The sequence below is a fragment of the Buteo buteo genome, chromosome 10 (genome assembly GCF_964188355.1).
Source record: "Buteo buteo chromosome 10, bButBut1.hap1.1, whole genome shotgun sequence".
NCBI classification, from domain to species: domain Eukaryota; kingdom Metazoa; phylum Chordata; class Aves; order Accipitriformes; family Accipitridae; genus Buteo; species Buteo buteo.
The window spans coordinates 41,601,679-41,627,645 of record NC_134180.1 but is presented as its reverse complement, the minus strand read 5'-3'; the positions used below and the strand labels follow the sequence as shown (position 1 = coordinate 41,627,645).

General features: G+C 40.6%; 1 protein-coding gene across 14 annotated transcripts in view; it reads left to right on the top strand.

The window, feature by feature from the left end:
- Nucleotides 1-25,967, top strand: part of DOCK7 (dedicator of cytokinesis 7) — a 111,223-nt gene that overhangs the window by 16,332 nt on the left and 68,924 nt on the right. For all 14 annotated transcript variants that reach the window (XR_012651849.1, XR_012651850.1, XM_075037270.1 and 11 more), the window contains exons 3-13: nucleotides 9,011-9,186; nucleotides 9,383-9,451; nucleotides 12,153-12,282; nucleotides 12,383-12,595; nucleotides 12,991-13,076; nucleotides 15,240-15,306; nucleotides 16,550-16,699; nucleotides 18,682-18,762; nucleotides 21,747-21,912; nucleotides 22,585-22,727; nucleotides 24,998-25,091. Coding sequence is in view for 12 of the 14 variants with exons in the window: in XM_075037270.1 (XP_074893371.1) it covers nucleotides 9,011-9,186; nucleotides 9,383-9,451; nucleotides 12,153-12,282; nucleotides 12,383-12,595; nucleotides 12,991-13,076; nucleotides 15,240-15,306; nucleotides 16,550-16,699; nucleotides 18,682-18,762; nucleotides 21,747-21,912; nucleotides 22,585-22,727; nucleotides 24,998-25,091 (1,375 nt within the window). In the remaining 2 variants the exon portion in view is untranslated. The remainder of the gene's footprint in view (nucleotides 1-9,010; nucleotides 9,187-9,382; nucleotides 9,452-12,152; nucleotides 12,283-12,382; nucleotides 12,596-12,990; nucleotides 13,077-15,239; nucleotides 15,307-16,549; nucleotides 16,700-18,681; nucleotides 18,763-21,746; nucleotides 21,913-22,584; nucleotides 22,728-24,997; nucleotides 25,092-25,967) is intronic.

Genomic DNA, 25,967 nt, shown 5'->3' with positions numbered 1-25,967 from the left:
AGATGCGCTGCTGCAACAGTTCCTTTGTATATACGCGCTCGCAGCCTTTTGCAGTCGTAAGGCAGCTTGAGTGCATTGTTAGCCTTATTAGCGCTAAGCTAATTTGAATGAGACCCGCGTCTATGATCTGGGCTAGCAGGGTTGGGTGGATGCGCCCAGGTTTTGCACCGGTCTGGCCCAGCGCTGTCGCTGCGCAGGGGCACTGGGGTGGCTCTGCAGAGCTAGCTCTCAACAGCAGGCAAGGAGACTCGAGGCTGGAGGTCCCCGGAGGTCCCTGGAGGTCCCCAGAGCTCCGGTCGACGGGCTGAGCCTTACTCCGTGATGGCCGTGCCGCTGCAAGGGGGTTAGCTGGGTGCTGGGGCTCATCGCTGGAGCCTCCAGGCAGGGCTGCGCAGGTGCACAAAGCTGAGACATCGGGACTCTCTGCGCCCAAAGCTGGCTCGGACTTGCGTGGTTTGTTAGGCGAGGCTTTGCTCCCTGTGAATGTGGCAGACGCAGTAGTTTCTGCACCTGGGCACGTACGTAAACCACTTCAGCTGTCCTCTAGTGCTGCTCTTGAGCTAATAGCGTAGGCAGCTCCACGCGACGCCAGCTCTGGCGTCTTCGTGTGTCTGGTGGTTAATCCATACCCTGGATAAATTGTCCACTGATAATTGAGACGTGACTGTGCCAAGCATTTTTTGCTCAGAAGAGCATGCACGTTGGTGGTTACCACCATTCACTTTGCGTGGTTCAGAGCCACCATGGTTTGCCTGTGTGAATGCTAAGGGTCCAGAGGGATCCATCTCCACGAATCTGATGTAATGTTTCTGCCAAAAGTGGGAAGTCTGTGGTTTTCTGCAGTCTCTGGTCAAACTGTTTGGCTTTTTCATTTCTTTAATAATGGAGCTTTGATGTTTTCTTTGTCTCAGTCTTTGCGCTCTCAGTTTTGGCACAGTTTATCAGAGGGTAGCTCTTTCAGATCAGTCTCAGCACTTGCGTTTTCTATATCAAAGTCTTTGTATTCTTGAAATACTCTCTTGGTGAAATGACGTGATTCTTAGTCATCAAAGAAGATACTGTCTGTCTTCTTACCCATCCTTGGAGGCATAATTCGTGTCTTTCTGGGTTTGGTAAGAAATTGCTTTAGTATTCCCAGATAACTAATTAATCTCTGATTAATATTAATATTTCTATACCCAAATGGTTTCTTACATTAGCAACCAGTTATAATAGCAAATAACCTAGCAATATTTGTACATAAAACATCTCACTGGTTTTGTGATTGGCTGTTACTTGTTATATGTAGGATCTGTCTTTAGGTAGGTATATTTACAAATATTTCCTTTCATTAGAGGCTTTTTCCATTTCAAGCATTGTGATATTACATGAATTTGACACACATTACAGATCACTGGGCTTGTCTGTAAAAAGAGTCCAGAACTTAATATTAAATATTCTTGGATCTTAAAAATGGAGGCTTCAGATTATTTCTAAAACAATTTTTGTCTTAACAGAGAATGCTTACAGAAATTTTTGAGGCATGTTTACAGTTTGAAATGAAGGACTTTTATCAGGTATTCTCTATAGTAATTACGTCTTTCAAAACACCATGCAAAAGAAGTAATAAGAGCTAGGGCAAAGCAGGAGATATGGAACTGCATTCCAGAGGCAGTACGCATGTATGTGGAGGTAATGACTGCACTTTATGGCTGGGGAGGTGTCATCCTTGTTGAGGGTTGCTAGCTGTCTGTGGTTGATGAAAAGCAGAGATTGCCTTGGAATCTCCTTCGTTCGTTTGAATATTTCCATATATTATAAATGCAGCCAAAAAGTTAAATGCAGGAGTTCTCCGTGCTCACCAGTCATCAGGCTTATGAAATTAGGGGTATGGGTTTTCTGAAATGCAGTAATGACAGTAGACGAATATGTGATTCTTAGAATTTGGATCCAGTGATGACCATTTTTGGAGTAAGTGTTTAGGTGAAAGAAAATGTAATTTATGCAAGTAAAACATGTTTTTTAATTGCTTGAGCATTCTCAGTGGTTAATATTGCACTGCTCATGTTTCAAAACTTTTTAGAGTGACCATGCCCTGTAGTTCACACTTAAAAATATATCTGATGACTCTGTTTAGCAAATATATTTCTTTAAACCGTTACCACCTTTAACTTGCCTGCAAACTTTATTTTTTTTTTTTTAGTGTATTACATTTCCTGTATTCTCAGATTTATGCTGAGTCCTTCCTATGGTACATCAGATTTTACTCTTGTTGCAGTTCCCTGAGATACCAGTATCCCTTTAAGGGTGACAGGATTTTGCCACAGCAACAACAGGCCATCTGCATTCCTGAATGCTCAACAAGGGAAGTGACTGTTTGCCCTGGAGACCTAGTGATAGCTAAGAGAAGGCTGGAGCTCGGCTTTGAAATGTTAATCTGCTTCTTCTGTCCTTCCAAGATTTTGCCCAGGGAGGCAGTGGGTGGGAAGTTGGTATTAATTTAGAATTTGAAGCTTTGGCGCAATCTGTTACAGTTTTACCATTATAAATTGTTTAATATTTAAGGAGGTATTGAAGTTAAGATGGAACTTTGTCCTACTTTCAAAATTGGCAAGAAATATCACCCTGATTTTGCAGAAGTGCCTAGCTGCCAAGTAAAAATAGTAGTCAGGATCTTCCCTGTGATGAGGAGCTCTGCAAGGTTAATTTTTCAAGGTCCCTTATCATAACCTTGCAGGGAATTTTACTCCCAGACAGGAGGCAGGAGGTATAACCTTCCAGTCTTTGCAATCATCATTTTTACAGGGCCCCAAATTATACTGCGATCCTCACAGAGATGGGGTCTCTGCCCTTGGGAGTTATGCATCTCATTTTAGATAAAAGGAAAATTGGTCTTGGATTGGGCCACAAGGAACTCGGGTTCAAATCCTTGTTCTGCCAGATGCATCCTGCCAAGCCATCACGTCATAACCATTTAAAATGCTCTTGTGGCTCCCTGTGAGAATAAGCATCTTGGGAGGGCAGAGGTGAGGGAGGGAGAAGGAAATGCGAGGGGCACGGTCCTTTTCATACGCTAGCTGGAGGAGTCTGCAAAATCATAGTTGGGATCAGTTGCTTAGAGCACGTCCCACAAGACTATTCGTGATGCTCAGTACGACACTTGTGAGTTAGGCAACAAAATTCTGGAATAGGATCTAGAAATATCCCCTCTGCCTAGCTGTTTGTGTAGGGAAAGGATAGGTTAAAGTCCTTCAGGCAAAAATCTGAATGCGTGTGGACATCAGAGCACACAGCAATGATCTCTGCCCAGGACTTCTTCTGTGCTTCAATCAGTATCTGTGAGATGGAGATAATAATTGTCCCTTTTTCTGCCCTAGTTGCTACCGTGATCCCTTACTGACCTTCTGTACAGTGCCCAGGAGAGCAGACCTTTAGTCTTTAGGTACTAATGTAGGTGTAATTGGTTCAGTAAGGCAGCAAACTGGAGCGGGAGGCTGTTCAGGCAAGGGCATGTAACGATGGCTTATTAAATGGCATGCTAATTAAATACTTATCCTTTGGTCATTTCTTGAGCACGATGGAAAAGTGCATCTATGGCAAGTATCCTCATTGCCTTTGTTAGTGAGGCATCCCTGCTGCCTTTTGAATCATCTCGTCCCGCACACTTGCGCTTGCCAAGCTCCCTCTGAGCACGGCGGCTGCTGCCTTCCCTCTTGCTGCCTTCCCTCTCGGTTGTACGTGGCCAACGCCGCTGCTCGGCAAAGCCCTGGTCACTGGGGCACGTGGGAAGTCCTGCTTGTCAGAGGGGTCTGCTCTGCGCACGAGGGAGCTGGTTGCAGTCGTCTGTTCTCAGGAACACCACAGCAGCAGGTCCAATACAAATCTGCCCTTTGCATTTTATTTTTGGCTTCCTCGGCGGGGTGGAATAAGCCATGAGCTTTGCATCACGGTGCCCGGGGTGTAGCTTTCCCTCCGTGTTAGCCCTTTGCTCCTGTAGTCCTTGGATAAGACGCTCGGCTTAAAGTAAATGGGGGTTTGCGTTACCCTCCATGGTGTTATGCCCCGTTCCCTAGCAGAGGATCCTGCCCCTGTCGCCACATTTGTGCAGATGCTTCTTCTGTAACTGATGATGATGATACAGGTAGGTGCTCAAAAGAAGGACATAAATAGGACGGAGACACGTTTCGGCTAGCAGTGCACTAAAACTACAGCAAAATACAATGTTTGCTGTCTAGAGAAGGACAAAGTCAATAGGAAACGAAATTTTATTTTCAAGCTTTTAAGGGGATATAACAGTGAAGAATAACACAGCCTTAAAGAAAGCTTGACTGTCCCTGTTGCAGGAGAGTTGTAAACCTTTGAAATAGGGTTTCGAAATGCATCTTCTGAGAGCTATAACTGCAACAATGCAGATGCACCTATGGAACATCTGCCTTAAATAGTATATATAAACCAAATCAATCAGGTTGTTGTCTTAGTTAAGCTGACAGAGTGTTTGTCTATGGTCAGGTTAAGGACATATGCAGAATCATTATTTGCAAGCAATGTGTTTGATTCGGGGTAATTGGTCTGCGTAAGTCTGAAAAAGAGAGAGTCCCGTTTGATTTCTTCTGTACTTTCAGTTTATCAGCACTTTGTATTTGGTGCTTATGTTGGCAGAGAGCAGGTTATGCCCCTCTTACTCATACTGAGCAGCCCCTTTCTCCCCATGCAGTCCTATTCATTTTAACAGCTCCAGAATAGCACTTGCCTGGAGTGAGGTGGCAGTGTCTGAACCTGGGATAAACACTGAGTGAAAACTGTGTTAAGGAATTGTCTGAAAGGTTGTCCAGAATTTGATCTGTAATTACAACTTGCGCAAAATCAGAGAGTATTTTTCAAAAGAGCAGCAATCGTGGTTCTGGGAGCAGGCTTTCCTTTGCATATTTTTAGTGTGTATTTGCTATTAATTTAGGCTATTCCATAGTTCTGGTTGGGAAGATGGTCGGAGCTCCTGTACAGCTTTGGTTTCTGAACAGCCTTAATAAACTCTTCTTGGAAGAAACGGACGCGCTGTCAATGATTTCTAACAGTAATGCTCCAGTATTCCTGTTAGGTTTATTAGCCAGCTGGTAGGTGGACTGCACGTTTGCAAATACTTGACTGAAATTGTCCCTCTGCCTCTGGAAGTCTGATGAAGAAAAACCGGCTGCATTTCATGGAGGAGATGTTGCTTCCTGGGAGCTCTTGGGAGGGATCGAAAAGGCTTTTCCTGGAAGCGGGATAAAGATTGCATTGAACACTGCTGTCTGCAGCCTGCCAGCAAGCAGGGCTGTGGGAGAGGACAACTTTACAGCCCCTCAGCTGTTCCCCCATTTCTGCTGCAGCAGATTCCAAAACCTTTTCATATGCAGCTGAAAGCAGGACTTGCTGTTCTTGTGATAATCTGGAGATCAGCTGTATGTCAGAGCAGTGCACAAGGATAAGGGCAAAATTTTTGTCAACTAAGGAAGTATCACAATCCTAATAGGCCAGGGGATTCGGCTGTTGGGTGCCTCGTTACTTTTCCTGGTGCCAGAAGGAGGTAAGCTGGGCCTGGAGACGTGGAGGTGAGATGATGGAGCAGGTTCTGCTCCTCGGGCAGTGGTGAGACTGGGATGATGAGGGTGGGTAACGTGGTCTTTATCTGAACTCGCCCGACTCTTTCAGTGTGCGTGTTCGATCTAGTGGGTTTGTATGACTATTTCAGGCGACTTTGGCCGGGTTGCAGCTAACACAGGAATAGCCCCTTGAATACTGTGTCTGTTCTTGGTCTCATCCACAGCTTCAGAGGGATGCAGGACAGGGGAAAGGTTAAGGCATCAGCAGTGAGAGCCATGAGAGGAGCTGTTGTGGTTCAGTTCAGACACTGGGACACCATTTGGGTTCATTTTCCTTTCGGTGCATTTTTTTCATCCTTATTTCCTCCTCCTCTTTCATCACTTCTTCCTCCACAAATACCTAAAGCTTAAAATAATGTGCTTGCCTTTTATCTGCCAATAGTCTGACACGAAGTAGTTCCTCTTCATAACCATGAATTTATGTTTGGCCTGTTTGCTCAGGTGCTAGACAATATTTCTGGTTGCACAGATGGTGAGTCTAATACAGGCTTCTGGGTTTGACTTTTATGTTTGTTTACATCTTCATGGTACAATAGTTATCTGAAGAGACAAACTGGAAAATTGTGAAGTGCAACCTTGGGCCTAATCCTGAGATGTACAAAGGGCTTGGAAACCCCCGGAGCGCCGACCTGGGACCTGGTGTTGGATAGTCCCCTAAGCACTGTCTGCCTTTCCGGATTAGGTGTTTTTTTTAACTAGCGTAGCCAGTTCATTCATCTTTTGTCCAATATATGATAATGCTCTTGTTGGACAAGTGAAATCTGAGATGTGAAAAGCCAGGGATGGGGAAACACAGTGTGTTTGGGGCAGCGGCAGTCTCTGCCCGTTGTCTGCTTAGTCCTGCACGTCTCCATCAACTCGGTGCTAATACAGGGTTTTTTTTCCTTGTCTGTTTGTAATTTTCTTCTGTTTATCAGGATGAGTGGATTAGAAAGATCAGAGGGAATGAGGAGAAGGTTCCTCTTTGTTAGCCTGGGGAGATGCACAGGTAAATGAGTTTGTGCAGGTTGCATGGTCAGCTCAGTTTTGCTGAGCAAGTGCACTGGAAGGTACCTCAGCTTTGGAGCTGCCAGCGTGGAAGGGAGGTCAGCAGGAGGAGCAGGATCCAGTCTCAAAATGTTAGGGCTTAAAAATAGGGCCAGTTAAGCAGCTTTAAGTCACCCTCCGAGGCTACCTTGACCCTCTGGCCTTTTTCCAGTGAGGGTCTTTCAGTGTCCAGCGCATCTGCGTCGCTGCATGGATGGGGCTCTGGACTGGCGACGAGAGGACCCGAGGGAGTGCCTTTTCCCAGCACCTCTGCTACCCAATGCCTCTGTGGCTTTTGCCCAGTGATTTTGTTATTTTTATCTTCATTTGCAAGGAGTCTCCATTTCTGGGTGCTTACTCTACTTTGGTTTTGAGGTTTATCGGCAGAAAGGATTATATGCACTCAAAAGTCTCAGTAGTATTATGCAGCAGGTCTTCTGAAAAAACATGCACTTTTAGCAGTTCCTCAATAATAAACTGTCACACTTTGCTGCTGTATGTTTTGTCAGGTATCTAGTGCCAAATGGAGCTGGTCTATCTGTATGTAAGAAACAGATAGTGTGGGGTGATGACATGTTAACTGTAGTGTGGGGAAGAGCAATGACAAGTTCTGCTCGTTGTGAGTTTGGCAGCGTTGAAACAGTTAAAAGTATCTGATTTGTATTTTCAAAAGTTCCCCAAATCACATACTTCAAACTCATTTCAAGAGTTCAGGATTAGAAGGGGAAAAAAGGTTATGGGGTCAGAGTTAAATAGATGATGATGACGATGGTGCATTTCTTTACACAGAAATTAACTTGTATCTTTTACCTGGATTGCAGAACTAAATACTGAGTTTCTAGACATCATTTTTTTTTTGGTGGACCAGATTCTTATCTGGCCTAAAGTCATCTGGTCCAACTCACCTGACTTTATTGGAGTCATGCCATTTTTCTGCTGAAGGGTTTGTCTTCTGTATTTTCTTAAAATTGCGCTATTCATTGAAGTTGGCTGTGGTAGGAGAGATTCTTTCAATACCCTCTGTGTTAGCTGAGTCTTTTTCCTTGAATAAAAAATTGATTCATTTCACAACTTTTTGGCAATACAAGTTTAAAAACTGGAATTTGAGATTGGTATAGCAATTTTTTCGAGACGCACATTTAGAACTTAGGTACTAAGTGTTGTTTTTAAAGTCATTGCCACAGAAGACAAGCTACAGGATAGTTCCCTGTCCCACAGAAATCATCTGGGTGACAGGAAAGAGGAAATAGTAGAGAAAAACTGCTGAATTTTGATGTGTTTTTGTGACTCATATTAAACCACTCAGCCTCACTGGGATGTGCCAGGGAATTCTAGGAAATCTGTCAGTTGCTGTAGAAACAGGTTCCTCAAAACTTGTTTTTAGTGTTTCATTTTCTTAATGTCTATGTTTATGTACAGCCTCATAGGATAATGATCTCATATCAGAATATATATATATGTATTTATATAATATACATATGTAAACACACAGTTATGCAATGTGAGTATGTATCCAGTTTGTGATGTGATTTTTTTTTTTTTTTTCACGTACCTAAAAAAAGCTCACTTTTTTCAGTATGGTGAGATCAGTACCACCAGTGAAATCTACTGTTTTCTTGAATGTGTGTTTGTTCAGTCATTCCTTGTGCTTTGGGTGCAAGCTTTGTGCCCAGTAAAGATGTTTTTTAAGCATCCATTTTATTTAGAGCAGTGCCTGGCATGGGCAGAGTCATCGTGGCACTGAAGGCCCTAATATCAGGGAGAAGAGGTGGTTAAACTTGTACCTGTGGTGGATGAACATTGTGTTTTGTGTTCCCCAGAGAAGTGATTTAATTCAAAATAATGTTAGTCCTTAGAGTTCTGGCTTTGTGAGTTTCTGGTAAATGAGCCCGTGCTCTGGATTCCTGTCTGGGGGCTGTGCCTTGGGGTGAGAGGGTTCTTGCATCTAGCATCAGGGTGAAGGTTCCCTTTGTGATCAGAGCAGCAGCATGGTAAAAAGAAATCCAAAGTCATACATGTGGCAAATACAGTGTAATATTTTCTTCTGATGCAAAGTAATGAATTTCTTGAAAATAGATGATTTTTTCTTTTTTTTTTTGAGATGATGATGGTATGCATCCTAGAACTATCTGGAGAAGTATCAGGTAAAAGATAAGACATGAAAAATAACTATATGGTGTGCTTTAGCTAAGATGAACACCACTAGGGTTAATTGTCATCTGATGTTAGATCAAGTTTCCTCAACAAGGCAGAAGAGCTGGTTTAAAAACCAAAGTAGAATATATGTGTGTGGGTTGGGTTGGTTTGTTTTTTTTTTTTTTTTCTCTCTCTGTTTTAAGACCCTTCCATTGCTTGTTTTTTCCCAGGTACCGCTTACAGAAGCAGTGGACCCAGTTGAGTTGGAGGACTACCTTATTACACACCCGATTGCAGTGGAGTCCGGACCCCTGAGAGACTTGCTTGAGTTTCCTCCCGATGACATCGAGGTTGTTTACACCCCCCGAGAATGTCGAACGCTTGTGTCGGCTGTGCCTGAAGAGAGGTAGGAGGTGACAGGGTGACACCTTGCTCAAGGGAGTTAATTGTTCTGCATTTGAGTATGTGCAAGGCTGAAGCCTGGAATTTTTGGCTGTAAATGCCTGGAAGAGTAAATACAAACCTAAGTGAAAGTATGTATGTTTAAGAAGTCATCATCATGTCTGTGATTTTGAAGGTGTTTGTTTTTATTCTTTTAACAGTGAGATGGACCCTCATGTGAGGGACTGTGTAAGAAGTTACACGGAAGACTGGGCAATTGTGAACAGAAAGTGAGTTCCCCTGTGGTATTTGTCAGCTTGATTTCATATTTAAATTTTTGCAGGGTGGCTAGCTGGTATGAGGAAGCTCAAAAATTATTGTCCTGGCTACTGATTCCATGTGCCCTGGCTTTTAGTTGCCCAGCTCCGCTGAACTGATGCTTTGTGTTTAGCTGAAATGATGCTTTGTGTTTTGAAAATTAGATCTCAGATGTCAAAACCCCTTGGGGCATTTTTGAAAATCTAGGCCATTTTAGTCAACAGTTGTTCCTTTAGAATGGTAGAAAATTTAGGGGATGCTAACAAGTACAATTACTTCCAGCATTTGTTTCGTTCTTTGTTCCCTATGTTTTTAGCTCTTTTTAGAGAGAAGTTGCATTAATTTCGTAATGATGTAAGATTCATGTGCAGTCAAAACCACCTAATAGATAAGGTGTCCTCTGCAGCTTTCATTTGTTCCCAAAGAGACTTTGAGAAAGTACGTAATTTAAAAAAATAATTGTTAATATTTGAACTATCACAACATTTACCTAATGAGTTAACAGTTTAGAGAATGTGCGTACATTGATTAATTTATGCAAATTAGCAGGAAGGTTTCTGAGTAGCTTTACTTGGAACATACACTCTCTCGAATGATTGAAAGTCTGATGACTTCAAGAGCTACTGTCAAGGAGTAAGTGATCCATGTGATGTGCATCACCTACAAGGGACTTGACTACAGCTACAGCTCTGCCCTTGTGGCAGTTGCTACAATTCACTGGTTTAATGTTGTCCTGAGAACCACTTCAGGGGATGCTGAAGATATGCTTTGCAGTGCTAAGATGACCTAATAAAAATGTGTTTTGTAATCTCATACCAAAAAAAACCCCAAACCCCCACCCAGAAAGAAACCTGAGAGAGATGCTTTAACAACTCCCAGCCTTTGTGGGCAGAGTCTAGAATGCACAGTAGGCTTGGACAATGTGACCCACTGAGCCAGCACACCTCTTGGTTTCTCAGCAACCTTCACTGGTATCTGAAATACCTGTTTGTTATTCTTGCACTGAGGTTTAGTTGGAGGTAGTAGAGCTTTCTGTCCTGTGCAGATCAGCTGCACATTGTGTTTTGTGTCGGGGAAAGCATGAAGCTAAAGACATCAAAGTTGCCAGAGTGGGCTGAAGGTGTGATGAGTGATTGTTGAACTACAGTCAGAGGTTGTCTTGCCCCTTCAGAGGAGGAGAGGCACTTCCATAAACATTCATAGCAGATTTTACTTGGATAAAATCATGATGGTGGACTGGGTAGAAATAGAAGGGTTACTGCTGGAGCAGAAGAACCCGAAGTCCTAGCTGGGAAGGATTGAATTATTTTTCAAGTAAGGATGCTAACAGGTTTCTCTTAATCCATCCTATTGGATCGTTACAAGTGCTTTGGCTAGCGCTGGGGGCACAAAATCCAGCTCTTCTAGTTTTAGAAGAACATGACTTCTGATGTACCATCCTCTCTCCCCCACCCCAAGGGAAATCTTTATGTCAATCTCTGTCTACAGTTCTTTGTAACCAAAATGTTTTTGGGGGCACGCATATCCATCCATTCATTGATTACTTTAATGGTATTGGAAAAGCTAAGTAAGTTTTCTTCACTGGCCTGAAAAAAAAAGTAGCATGTTCTTATTTCAACCTTATGGCATAATTTCTGTATGCTAGATATGGCATGATTTCTGTATACTAGACTGATGGCAGTAATGATCACAAGCACCTCTGAAGTCAGGTCTGATTTAGAATGAATTTTACACTTGTTGGTGGAGCTGTGATTGAAATGCAGACATCCAGGTGAGGATTATACAGATCGTGTTGTTCAGCTCTTGGGAGTTATAACCTAGCAAGGAAAATGCTTTCTTCCTTTTTCTCCTCCTTTTCATTATCCACTGCTAGCACGTCCATGGTTTTCACATATCTGTGCATCCTTCTGTGGTAACTTTAGTAACAGGGCAGGATAAGAACAATTGATTCTAGGTGTGACCCCAGCACTACTTCAGAACTGACTTAAGAGTTTGTACTGTAAGGAGGCTGTGGCTCTGGCCATCTGCATGTGTAAATATAGACATAGTGCCATTTGGTATCCAAAAATTTGCTAGTCAAAGAGATCTGATCTTGTCAGCAACAGTAGACAGACTGTTTACTAGCAAGCGCTCTTACACCCTGGAAAGCTCTGAAGGACCTGATTCTGCTTATAAAGATGCTATGGGAAGATGCTCATTTTACTTGGGGTTGTAAAGTCATATGTTTTCCAGAGGTGCTCAGGACTTCTGCGCTTCATGCAATCTTATCTGAAGTTGATGTTTTGGTTTTCAAGTTACTAATATTGTCTTCTCCAAGTCAGTTCTTGCCCTAGCAGAACCGTTGGCCTTTAATCCTCATGTTCTCAGCCTGTTTTAAGCTTGGCATCACAATCACACATTTTACGATGACCTTAATTGGCCATTGATAATACTTCTTTTGACATCACCCAGGGTTGTTTTATAGTTGAACAGAGTCACATTGTAGTACTGGAATACTGGTTGTTGGATTATTACCCAGCTACAGTGAAGGGTGACTGGAAATACTGTTTGCAGAGAGCAGTTTATGCTTTGAGAGGACCCACACTGATAATACTGGGTTTGTTCTGTAATTCTGCTTCTGGGTTTGGGGTCAAAGAGGATGCTAAGAATGCATTTGAAATACTTTGTTTTCAGATATCACAAGCTGGGAACTGGATTTAATCCCAACACTTTAGACAAACAGAAGGAGAGGCAAAAGGGGCTCCCCAAACAGATCTTTGAGTCTGACGAAGCTCCGGATGGCAACAGTTACCAGGATGAACAAGTAATGTACCTTTAAAACCTTGCTACATAAAACCTAATTTATAGTCATGTTTTAAACGTGCAGTCCCATTATAAGTTGCTTTTAATTTGTTGAATCTCAGGATGACCTTAAACGACGTTCAATGTCGATTGACGATACTCCCCGGGGCAGCTGGGCATGCAGTATTTTTGATCTGAAGAACTCCCTTCCAGATGCCCTTCTCCCAAACCTGCTGGACCGAACCCCAAATGAAGAGATTGACCACCACAATGAAGACCAGAGGAAGTCCAGTAGGCATAAGGAGCTTTTTGCACTACATCCAGCACCAGATGAGGTATTTTTATATACCTGTGGATGAGACTAAAAAAGTGAAGGATATAGAGAGTCTGAAAATTGTCAGTCTGCCATGGATTTACAGGGGTTAAGATCACCTATGTTTAATATCCATGAGAACCTTGGCTATTTTGTGGGTCGCATGTTTTTTAGCATGTTGTCTTGTCATAGATTCTACTTTCTGAAGCCTGGTTTTCCTTTATGGTTATGCAATCCCCTATAATGTAGAAACATTAAAGGGATTTACTTTAGCATATTTGAAGCTGCTGATGAATGCAACATGCTGGTAACCCTCGGATTAAATTGGTGCTAGTGTCTTAGAAGTAAAAAGTGATACGTATGTTTGCTTCATAATGCTATTAGTGGTTTGAACAAGTGTCTTGTCTTTAATTTCAGGAGGAGCCTATAGAACGACTTAGTGTCCCTGAAGTACCCAAAGAACACTTTGGCCAAAGACTCCTGGTGAAGTGTTTGTCCCTTAAGTAAGTATCACTCCAACAGACAGCTGCATTACAGAAATTGAGAATTGAAATCTGCTGTTTTATCCACGTGCATCTGGAGTAACTCTGCTGCCTTGTTTATTACGCTTGAAGGGATGTAACATTGTTTGGTTTGGTCATAGGCTTAAAGGTTAGTTCCGTAACGGATAAGTTACAGAGTACTGTGCATCAGACAGTTTTATCTTCAAGACTTTTTTGTATTGGTGTGACATAGAAAATATTCACCTTCCTTGGCTTTTCTGTGTTGCTTTCCAGCCAGTCTGTAGCTATAACTGTTCCATGTTACTAGCACGCATGTGTCACTGCACTTGTTCAGTTAAGTTGGCCAGTCATTGGTGTTCAGCTCTGTAACAAGGATGTTTAAGGGGGGGGGGAAGATTAAAAATGCTTAAGCCATAAAACATAAGACAACCAAAGATTTGCTGAAGTTTAGGCTCAACAACCTTGACTGTGTCCCTTTAAGAGTGAAGACTTTATATACTTAGCAAGCATTAACTGGAGGAATAGAAACCTGTTAAACAAGTTTAATGAAGTGGAGCTCCTGAATATAGGGTTACCTGCAGCTGGTTCATTGCCTATAACTCTTCTCTAATAACACAAGGTAAAATTTTACTGTTATTCCCTTGGAGAAATAAAGTACAAAACTGATTTTCCACACTGCTGTATTCATCTTCTGTGTCCTCAGTTAGGTCAACCCTTCTTATTAGAGAGCTTCAGTTAGACTACATTGCGGCTCATAACTGAGATATATGTGTGGGACATATCTCCTGCTCGTAGAGTACTCCAGGACCTAATATAGCCATAGAGATGAACTGATTTTGCAGCCTTTTATGAACTGGAACAACATAATATGCAGTAGCAGTGGAGCTTCCTCTCCAAAGGATGGTGTCTTTAGCATAAATAAGTTAGATGCTGGAAATTAATGATTTCTGCTATTTAAGCATTTCTTACTGACTGTAAATTATAGCAAATTGGCCCAAGTACATGCTTGTTTGTGTACCAAAGTAATCTCTGAAACCATACTTAGAGTTGTAATAGTGAGCATCCAAGATTGTGCTATCTTGGTGGCACAAGAAGAAGTACGTAGTCTCTTCCCTGGGGACAAGGCTAAGATGACCTAAGCAGGGTCATTTTCAGGTTAATCTCACCTTTGTTGCAAAACTGAAGAAAATACCTGTTTGATGATGCGGTCCTGTATGTTGTTCTACCTGTTGGCAGAAGAGAGTTCCAGGCTGAAAAGCTGAGAGGTCTGTGCAAGGACTGGGTGCGTGGGGGTGTCCCACCGTGGATTGGGCATTAATTTCATGGGAAGGCTGTACGGACAGGAGAATGGCATTTCAGCCCCTGCTTACTTTGGTGTAGGGACAGATTTTGAATGTTTTTAAATTTCTTTAACTTCCCAGGTGATTTAACAATAAGTTTAGCTTTATTTGGTAGGTTAGTGTTTTCGCTGGAAGTGTTTCAGTTAGCATGAATACTTGATAACAGTTACTCTGAAAAACTGACACCTTTCTGAGAGAGTTTTTGAAATATTGGTATTTTCTGACAAAAGTTAAATGTTGAAAATTGCCAAAATAGCTGTCTCTGACTCTCCAGAGGAAGGAGCTTTCTGGTCAGTAATGCTGGGAGGAGCGGTTGGCCATTTAGCCATATCAACAGGTCAGCATAGTAAACTAGTGCATAGAACAGCTTCTCGAGGTAATCAGACGAGATAAGTGGTCCAGCTATCCCAGCTTTAAGGAAGCTGTTAGGTTGCTTTGCTTAGCTTTCAAACGACACTTGAAGAAGATAAAAGCATTTATAGAAGTATGCTTTATGTCCTGTGACCCTAATCCCAACCTTTCTGTTGGGTCAATGTGTTGAAATGGCTTTTAGAAGGTCCAGGGAGCACCAATGTGTGTCATGGTGGAAGGGAGCAGAGGCAATGCAGAGGAAGCAGGACAGGAGAGGAGCGGGGGGAATACTGGGGAGCGAGACCTCCCTTTTCAGCAGGAGCAAGCCCTTAGGTTGGCTCAGCTGTTCCTGACATCTAGGCTTAACAGTGGTCAGCCGTCACCTTACACAGGAAGTATTTGGAGAGGGGGGTAGGTTATTCTTTCTTATAAAATGCAAGTCAACTGATTTTATGTGTTTCTTTCTTTCAAGATTTGAAATAGAAATTGAGCCCATTTTTGCAAGTTTGGCTTTGTATGATGTTAAAGAAAAGAAAAAGGTAGGTTTTTAATTACTTGAGTGATGATGTTTCCACTGAAGCGTTACAAACCTGTATTTGAAAAAAAAGAGAGGAATTAATTCTGGAAACAAACCTTTATGGAGGCAGTGACATACCAGTGGTTGGAAGAATGATGAAGGCATTTCATGAACCATCTTTGTGTTCTTCTTCTGCTTAGTAAAACAGTTGAAGTATAACCACTTTTCTAAAAATATTATCTAATATGCGAGTGCCTGAAATCAGAATATATATATTGTCCAATCTTGGCTTTCAGAAGTCTCTTCCCCAGAGAGAACTTAAGTAGCTGAAACCTTTTATTTAGATTAAGTTTTTATGACTTTCTTAATCTCTTTTTCATGATTCAGCATGGTATGTGTCCAAGTAACATTTTAATAATGCACAAGAAAGTCATACGTGCTAAAATTGCTAAAATCAAAACAAAACTGAGGAGTCTTTTCAAGATCTAAGTTACAGGAAATGCAAAATACATTTATTCCCCTATTTATGTTCTGTATTTAATATTTGAAGAGTCTCTTAGTTTTCCTAATTCAAGATATTAGCAGTAGTAGAGAGAAAAATGTTAAAAATATGCATTTTGACATTTATCTCTTTAAGACTTGAATTTAATGCATTGAGTTTTAAGTTATGTAGATGAGAGTATGTGGAATATTATGTGAACTTTGTTTAATATTTAAATCACATTTCATAAGCCAATTTTATCATCTCATTACTCCTTTTTTTTTTTTCTCTAACGTAGTTAAGTTCTTTAGTGACCTCTGGTGTTGATAACCAGCTCACATTCATTTTGGCTTTGAAGCCTTGATACAGTCAAGGATTTGGTGCTTCAGCATAGAAAGCTCACTGTCTGCGCTTCAAGATGTGTTGTTTTTTCTTTTTCTGTGAATGATCTTAAAGATCATTTTCTATTTTGATACTTTGATATTTTTAATTCAGATAGCAATTGTAATTCCTAGTCCTGTGATGGAACTACATACCTTACAGGAGCTGGAAGAAATTTTGTAGGTAGTGTGTATTGTTCGCTCTATTTCCTTTCTTCTTTCCCACTGTCCTGCCTTGATTTCTTAATGAAAAGGCCTTTTTGTTTTTCTTTTTATATGTGGTATGAAAAGAGGCACCGTTGTTAGTTTTTTTTATTATTGCTTTGAAATTGTTGTGTTTATGAAGAATTTGCCAAAAATAAAAAGTATAACTAATGCTTGAAGCTACCCAATTTCTTTTTTAGATTTCAGAGAATTTCTACTTTGATTTAAACTCTGAACAAATGAAGGGAATGCTTCGTCCACATGTCCCCCCTGCTGCTATATCCACGCTGGCCAGATCTGCCATCTTTTCCATCACTTATCCCTCTCAAGATGTCTTTCTGGTAATAAAGGTAAGAAATGCCAGAGAGATTTAACTTATTGTCTCTTGTTTTCTATTTAAAATAAAATATAAACAAGTCTGGCTGACTAGTTGATTTCTTATTTACATTTGGAGAGCAGAATTCTATTCTCAAAAGCATAAACATTGGCACCACAGAATTCTGTTTCATTTCAGATATTCTTAGTACGTTAAGTTCCTTTGTAACAGAAACAGTTCAGTGGAGATATGCATTATTGTATTATCGAAAAACTGAAAAAAGCATAAAGGTTTGCTTGATATAGAGCAGCTTTCTGGGGCTTGACCTTGGTTTTCATGTGAAACAATGTGCTGACTCCTTAAGATGATAGACAAGTGAGTGATTTAAAAATATATATTGATCTGAATCCCATTTCAAAAATGATATATACCCTTAAGCCAGATTTTCAAATGTCTTTAAGAATTGAAATTGCTGAGAGAGCGAGATCCATAACTGAAATAAAATGCCACATTGGTCACTCCTGGAATAAAGTATACAAAGATAAAAGTTATTTTCTCTTCTTTCATTTGATTCAATGAGCACACAAATGCTACTAGTTCAGATTGGCATTTGAATCAGTTTTTTTTGGCCGGTCTCTGCATAAAAAACATCCTATTGTAAAAAGGGGAGTTCAGTACTTGCTTTCAATTCACAGGCAGTGGTTATATTGCCGGCTAGCTAAGTCCTGTGTTTTGTGAACCCTGTTGACTGAGGTTTGTGCAAATTCTTCATGAACTGCTTCTTACATGAGGAATAAGCTTTTGAAAATGAATTAAGACTTTGTGGCATGACAAAACAGTCCCAGGTGAGAATAAGGCTTTTAGTAGTGTTGGAGCATATTCTCATCTCCAATTTTTGGTATGATTCTTTGAGTTCCTTCTAAAAATCATGTTCTGCCTGTGCACACATATTCACTCTTCTGATTTTTACAAGATATGAGGAAGAGAGAACCCCATATTTATGAGGTGCGAATCTGTCCAAAAGAGCTTGTGACAGCACGTTAGTGCTTGTAAAACCAGTGATCCAAGAGGAGCTAGTGGTTTAGGTGATTTTTTGATTTAATGATGAAAAGGATATAGTCAGGGATAAATAAGACAGATGCATAGTGTGCCTTATCAGGTGAATTTTCACATGGGTCTTACTCACTGGGAAACCACTTTTCAGACAGCTGGTATTGCTAGCATAAACTCACCAGGGAATGCAAGATTTGATGGAAAGTAGTTTTGTTCTTTATATTCTGGTAGCCTCTTGGAGTTCTACTAATAGACAAGTATGAATGGCACTCTATAAGCATGGGAGAAGTTTAAAGATATTCTAATCTAGTAACAGCATGTGCACAGTAGCGGGTGTGGGAGGGAGGGCCAGGATGCTTCTGAAAAGAAACAGTTTTCATGCATGTGACAGGGAGTATATTTCTATCAGAAACTGGGTGTTAAGCAGTTTTGTGTTGAGGAGGCATTGACTTACTTGGAGACTTCAGAAGGAAACATCTACTCTTTGGCTAATTTTAATTATTTGATTATTTCATTATTTGATTTGAAAGCACACTGATTTAAAATAGTGCTTATTTCAGCTGAGTGCATCTGTGTCACCTTTTTATGCTGCTGCAATAAGTCCTTAATATGGAGAACAGAAATAAGAACAGAATTCTGAAAATGATGATGCTGAAGACAGTTAGTGTAAGCTGTCTTTAAGACCTTAAAAATGAGCTGAAAGTGGCTCTAGAACAGATCACACCAAAGTGAAGTGATAAATGTTCCCTTTGAACCTATATTTTACACCTGTGATTCAGTTATAGCTGGAGATCTGGGAACTTAATGGCTCTAACAACTTGAGTGCAGTGCTTGTTCCCTGATTCACAAAGGGAAATCAAGCTTTAACTCTTTTGAAAGAATGTTTTTGCTTCCTGGTGTTTGTTTAATTTAACAATCCTTGCTGGATACATGTCCTTCTAATGGTTCATTTTCCCTTCTCAGCTGGAAAAAGTATTACAGCAGGGAGATATTGGGGAGTGTGCAGAGCCTTATATGATTTTTAAAGAATCTGATGCAGCAAAGGTAAGAATTTTTTTGATGTTTTGGTTAAATTTGGCTATAAGCGCTTGAAGGCATTTTATTATTAACAAATGAAACATACATTGCTTTCTTTCACCTTGAACTTATATTATTTTCTTTCACCTTGGACTTAACAACTATTGATACTGTTCCTGTTGTTAAAAGGGTCCATTTTTAATTAAGAATCTAGTCAAATTCTAAAGGCCAAAGAAGAGTCAAAGACCCTTGAATCTTGATGCCTTATTGGGGTAGAGTAGTTAAAGGTCATCAGTTTTTGTAGCTGGCAGGGGAGATGTGTGGTTACCATCAAGCTCAGTCATCTGTGATTCCCTGTCCCAAAGGATCAGCTGTGTGCTTATAGCTGGGTCAAGGAAAGGCAGCATTTGACTTGAATTTGCAGTAAAATTTCAACTTTTCCATTGCTTCTGCAGCTTAACTCCATCACAGTACCTCTGCCTTCCTCCGGAAGGGTTATAAAACAGATGAAATACGTTAACAGGAGATTCGCCATCAGGCCTGGTTTTGAATTGCAGTGCATTTCTGGTTCTTTTTTTTTTTTTGCTATTCTCTGCTGATTTTTCTTTTTCCTAATACTGTAAAGAAGGGCCACAGTCAACAGCAGGCTGAAGCTGTCCTTTTTACATATAGTAAGGATAATTTAAAATTTTTATACTTTAGTGTTTGGTTTTTTTCATTAACAGTGTTGTTTTAATTCCTGCCTTCAATGGTTTTGGGCATTGTCCTGTGCAGTGAAGTCCTTGGCATTTTGAAGTGCAGGGGATGGCATGGACCTTCCCCAATTTGACTGATTCTTTGTCTTTCCTTTCCATGTTTAAATGTAGCCTGATTCCTTGCAGGACTAAAAGCAGAGGTTTCCCCACAGAGAAGAATGCCATCTTATAACCTGCAGTTGGCAGCTGGTTGCTCATTGTAGTGTATTGGAATTGATACCAGTCGAAGAAACTCTCCAAGATTTGTTTTGGAGTTTTAGAAAGCAGGCATTCTTTATTGCAGCACTGGATGCACGGGGGATAATTTCACCTAGTGTGCATGCCACAGCTTCAGCACAAACAGGTTATATGGAGTAACTAATTACATATTAATCAGATTAGTATATATACACATAAAATTTATTGTAACTGATTATCATAGTACCGCCTACACCCAATCATGCGCAATGAAGAATTTATTTGAGTCGAAGGGCTGCTTTTACGACCACCGACCCGTTTGAGATTCTGTTGGCTGTCCTTGAAGTCTTTGTTCTCGTCCTTGTTCTTTGATCTTGAAGCTTAATGCAGTTTCAATCACACGTGGTCAGTTTCAACATTGTTCCCATCAAGAGTGCAGGAACATCTCGTCATAAGAGCAAAGAACTGTAAAACTTATGAGTAACTACCTCTACTAGTTAATTACTTGGCCACACTTTTGTCTATTGTTTCAATCATAGTGTTAGTATAAGATTTCTAATAATTATTTACCAAATCTCACTTTTACAGTCATCTAGCAGCAAACCAGTTTCAACGGCTGGTACAAAATATTAAAACTATAAAAATAGTTAGACATACCATACAGAATGTATGGTCACGTGCTATTAGAGTGTGGGTGGGAATTGCAGATTTGGTAGGTTCAGGAGCAAACAGGAATGCTGATAGCACTTGCAGAATTTAGTGGCACCTGGACTATGGCCTTTCCTCAGTCTTTTCACCCGCAGGCTACTATTTGTTTTTCTGAAGTGCTTTCTCCAATACAGCAGTGGTTATAGCATAGCAAATCTCTGATTTTACTAGCAGTCGGAAGGAGAAATCTCTACCTTGAGCTCAGTATGTTATTTTATAACTCTAGTTTGTAAGATGTACAAGCGAGCTTGGAAAGGAAACCTTGGGTATGTGGAATGTGAAGCGGTGCTTATGAGTCTCAGAAATGGTTGCTAATTTCTTGTGCAATTGGATTGAGCCAAGTGAAGATCAAAGTGTAATAGTGAGGACTGGATGAAGGGCAAAACAGATGCCAGCCCTTCTTGTGATCAGAGACTTTCCATTATGCTTTTTTCAAAGGAGCTGGGATGTTCATTTGTTAGTTTCAGTCGAACTCTAACAAAGTTTTGCTGTCCTAAAGTTCTAATCTATTTTTGGCTGAAGAAGTTAACATTTTTTGTCTACCTCTGTCTTTATATCACTGCACCACAATATGAAAAATGGATATTTTTCACCTCAAGTATGTATATAGATAACAAAAGTAAATAGCTACATTTCCTGTGATCAGTAAGTTGACATGTGCCTAAGTGAAATTTTGGAGCTGGATTTGCAGGATGCTTGGAAATGTAGGTGAAAAGTTGATTTTTCAAGATCTCCTTCCCAGCAAGGTGCGTAAGCATGTCCTGAACTAGAAGAATGTGAGCAACAGAGCGCGCTCTGTTGTTATCCAGCCCCCTCTCTGGGGACTTCTTAAAGGCCTGTAGGTGACAACCTTTCTAAAGCAAAAAATTGCCCTTTAATGTGCAGAATTGTGGAAAAGTCCTCTCTTACTCCTTTTTTCCCCTCAACAAAATGAGTATGGTACTGCTTCTTATTTGAGCAGTGTTTTCAGTTTCCTATGCAACTGCAGATGATCTGAGCACCTGCTGCATAAAATCACATTAAGAAAGGCCATTTCAGACTTCATAGAGTAAAATTCAGCTTTTCTTGAAAGGGCAGTGGGCAGATGAGCTCCCTGGGATTTGACGGGCTATTCCGGAGGCTTAAGAGCATGAAGCCAGCTGCTCTGGCTGTCCGGCTGTCCGGTGTCTGGTACTGTTGGCCTGCTGGCAGTTTTGTGAAGCAGAAGTCGGTTTGCATAGCACTTAGTGATCCTCCTCTAGAAGGTGCTATTGAAGCACAGAATCATTGCAAGTTAGAAAAGATGCCATTGTTACATACTGATTTTGCTAAATGAACCTTTGTTCCTATTCCTCTCCTTTTAATCTCTTGGATTGAATATTTTCTTCACAGAATAAGGAAAAGCTGGAAAAACTGAAATGCCAGGCAGAACAGTTTTGCCAAAGACTGGGCAAGTATCGAATGCCTTTTGCCTGGACAGCTATTCATTTAATGAACATTGTGAGCAGCGCTGGAAGTTTGGAAAGAGATTCCACAGAAGTAGAAGTTGGCACAGGAGGTACAGTATCTGGCATCTGCATGAGAGAATGTGGACAAATCCAGAGTTTACTGAAGTCTTGATTCATACCCTGTAGCTGCCATTGCTGCTTTTATCACTTTCCTCCCCCTGCCCTAGGCCTTCTGATAGTCTTGGGTCGTGGTTGAAATAAAACAGAAAAGTCCATGATAACAAATGGATTTATCTTTCAAGGATTTTACAAGCAAACCATCTGTTATATTATTTAAAACCAGGCTTCTAAGACTGAGAGCGCGTTACACGCTGATGAACATTTTCCAAAGGAGTGGATTAATCTTTGTGAACCACATAGCTCATCTGAAACTGCTCTTCAGCATCCCCAAAACTGCCAACTTCATCATCTTTCAGAGCAAGAGAAATACATAAATCTCCACACGATAAAGACTTTTATAATAGCAGTAAGGCACTGGGGTGAGGTTGCTGTGAGAGGAGCAGAAGTAGTCAGCTGTGCTTCATAGCCTCCTGATGCCTCAGGAGTGTGATTGTCTTAGCATAACCACCTCTTCTATCACGCTTATTGCATAATTTCCAAATGCAGCACCTATCTTCTTGTGTAGAAAATCCTGGTTGGAACAAAAGTACGTTCTTGGACTATTGTTTTTCTTCTCTATTTTTTTTTTAATTCCTCCCCCTTTTTATTTTTATTTTTTGAAGAACGTAAAGGATCATGGTCGGAGAGGCGGAATTCCAGTATTGTCGGGAGGCGTTCATTAGAGAGAACCACAAGTGGGGATGAGGCTTGCAATTTGACCAGTTTTAGACCAGCTACTCTGACAGTGACAAACTTCTTTAAACAGGTATTTTATGAAGCTATCTAATTAAGGAGTTGCTTCTTGGACAGAGTGATTTGATCATGTGGAGTCAGTTTAGACCTGAATGATTAATTTGTGATGCTTTAAATGCATGTAATGTCTGTTCCTTGATCACAGGATATCTTTGAACAGCATGCAATGGGTTTATTATATCATGTGCTTAATTCTCCCAGCAGTGGGTCCACAGTCGATTAGTGGATTCTTTCAATAAGTTTACTGTGAGTGATTATGTTAGGAATTCAAAATTATTAGCTGGTTTTGACTTGAATGATAAAGCATCATTATGGCATAGTGATTTAACCGCTCCAACTAATAGAACTGGGTCTCCCCAGAAGAACAGCAGTTTATTTGCCTCCAGATTTTTCTAACACGCATTGGAAAAATCACTGCCTGGCCTTTTGTTAAACATATTTGGAAAAATGCTTATAGAAGCAAGTTCACAAAACCTGAGGATAACTTCTGTGGGTTAGTATATGCCAAAAAGTATTCCAGATATTTGTCCTAGTCTAGGAGTTGCATAGCCTTTATCATGATGGTCAGTTGACTCCTTCGGCTTCATTGGGTGATAGACAATCCCGTTGAAACGTCAGCAGGCTCAGAACCAGGTTCATCAATGTGATTTGAGGTTGGCATCAGTTCCCTGGACACGTCCAGGGATGCCTGAGAAAATAAAGCATTTCACTTCTGATGCTGCTCTGCTGAGTGGCAGCTCTTCTTAGCCAGAGCTTGGGATTTTCCTGAGAAGCAGTAGAAAACATGATTAAACAGAATAAAATTTTTAGTTAAGCTTAGAAAATGGTTTCAGTTCATTAATTTTTGCTAAGATTTGCTTAATGCCACATCTGGTTAAGGAAAATTGTTATTTCAATGTCACCTTTGTGTATAAAAGAGATTTAATAGTGTACAGCCAGATATTTTTTGGACTGATTTCCTGATCATTGGGAATACAAAAATTTGGATTCTATATATTGAAAGTTGGTTAAGCTCTTTTTTCTTTTTCTTTTTTTTTTTTTCCCTGATTGTTTTGGTTACATGCCACTTTCACTGTGGGTAGCCATCCAAAGTCTGCTCTTAAATACAGTAGTGTAAATAAGGAGAAATGTCATCAAGGGCATCAGGTTTATACTGGTGCAAACCATGTAAGTGGAGGGTGACTCATGCCTCTGGAGCTCCATGCTTTCACGGAACTCAGCATGACCGAAATCGGGCTCTCTGAATGGTATCTCTGGGGTCTTAGTGACACAGAGGAGCACAGGAAGTTCCTTTTGCTTGGGGTGTTAATAAAATCCAGTTCTGTAACGTATTCACCCAAAATGTAGAAAGTAAGAAAAAAAACTATTACAGCATTGCTAATGCAGCTATTCCACTGACCATGTTCTGCAGCCCTCTTTGTAATACATACCAGTTCAAACCTGGTTACTAAGTTAGTAATGATTTACAAAAGCATATATTTATTTACTTTATTAAGGTTTGGTTTCACTTGACAACTTTGAAACAGCTTGTTTTATTAATTTGTCCTTTAATAATTGCCAAACGTTGATTTAGGATTTTAAGTTTCTGATTTTTCTGTATCTTTTATTTTTTATCTTCCCTTCCTTTTCTGTTGTTGAGCACAATTAATTGAATACTACCCGGCGTTTTTCTCCTTCCATTTGCTTCTTTTTTCATATAGTGATTTATGACCTTTATTATCAGATATTTTCTGCTTTTGGATAGTGAGAGGGTGGCAGAGTTACATTTCCTATGTTTCCAAAACTAACACAATTCTGGGCTACTAGAATGTGGCACAAGGAAGAGTGGCAACAGAATCCTTCCACTTCCCACCATTTCTTAAAACTTCTCCTGAAAAGTAAGGCTCTTTTAGACTCATACCAAAGAAAAGGGAGAGGAGAAGGAATGAGGATCACTACCTGAATGACGGATACTTTTTCAAACTATTATACTTGCTAAAAATTGGATATTTTGGGGAAATCTTTTAATAGCCATTTTCAGTTTTGAAAAAGATAATATTGATGGGGAGAGAAAAGGTTTTCAATGAGAAGTTCCTGCAGCTGTCATGATGATTAATAAGGAAAAAAGGAAGGAAAAAGGATGGAGAAATGAACTGTAATTTAGCATGTTAATGTTAACACCTTGTTCTGGGAAGGTACGTTTTGATATCAGAGGAAAGAGACTACAGTATGAGGTGGTTTATTCATTCTCTTGCAGTCCTGAAGGGTTGTGTAGATAACCATTTTCTTCCCAATGTCCAACAGGAGGGTGATCGCCTGAGCGATGAAGATTTGTACAAGTTCCTTGCTGACATGAGACGGCCATCATCAGTGTTACGGAGATTGAGACCTATCACAGGTATTGAACGAGATCTTTCTGGCTCACGTGTTAAGGTATTTGATTAGTTCTTCACAATTGCCACCCAGTTCTTATAAGTGAGCAGATGAAAAAAACCTTAAGAAGTCATCCACAGCAATCCCTGGTAGACCACAAGCACTAAAGATGGCATTTTGGCAGGTTTTTCACTGTTATGCGTGCACATGCAGCTCCTGCAATGCTGAGACTAGTATCTGTGAGAAGACGATGCAAACCACAAAGCCCTAAACCCAGCAGGGGCTGAGGAGCCTCTGTTTTCCTGAGTAAAATACCACTCTTTAGCTAAGAGGAGATCTCTCTTCTGGCTCCTGCTTGGTTAATAGGAACAGACTCCACCTCTGTTTGAGATAGGAAGTAAAAACGCTGGCACACCAGCAGTGAAACATCACTGGTCCCTGACCTGTGCTATTCCTGACAATATTTACTTAACCTCTTTTTAAAAATGTCCAGTGACAGCAATCCTACCGCTTCCTTAGATCATCTCTCCCAGCACTCAGCTGTCCTTATGGTGAGGTTAGGTATTAAGAAAACTTTGCAAAATTATCTTGCTGCAAATTAATCTGATTAGGGTCTGTCATGCCCTCAGGGCAGTTATCACAACCTTTCAAGTACTTGAATACTGTTATTAGTTCATTCTTATTCACCTCTGTTTTGTAGCCTAACCAATCTCGGGTTTTTTTCAACCCTTCCTCAAAGGTTGGGATTTTAAAATTGCCTGTTACTCTCTGCTAGAGTTTCTTTAATCTGTCCATGCTTTTCTTCAAGCATGGTGCTCTAAACTGGTTATGTTGCTCTTCCTAAGACCTCATGCCAAGCAAAGCAGACAAATTTGTCTCCAGTGTCTTACACATGACACTG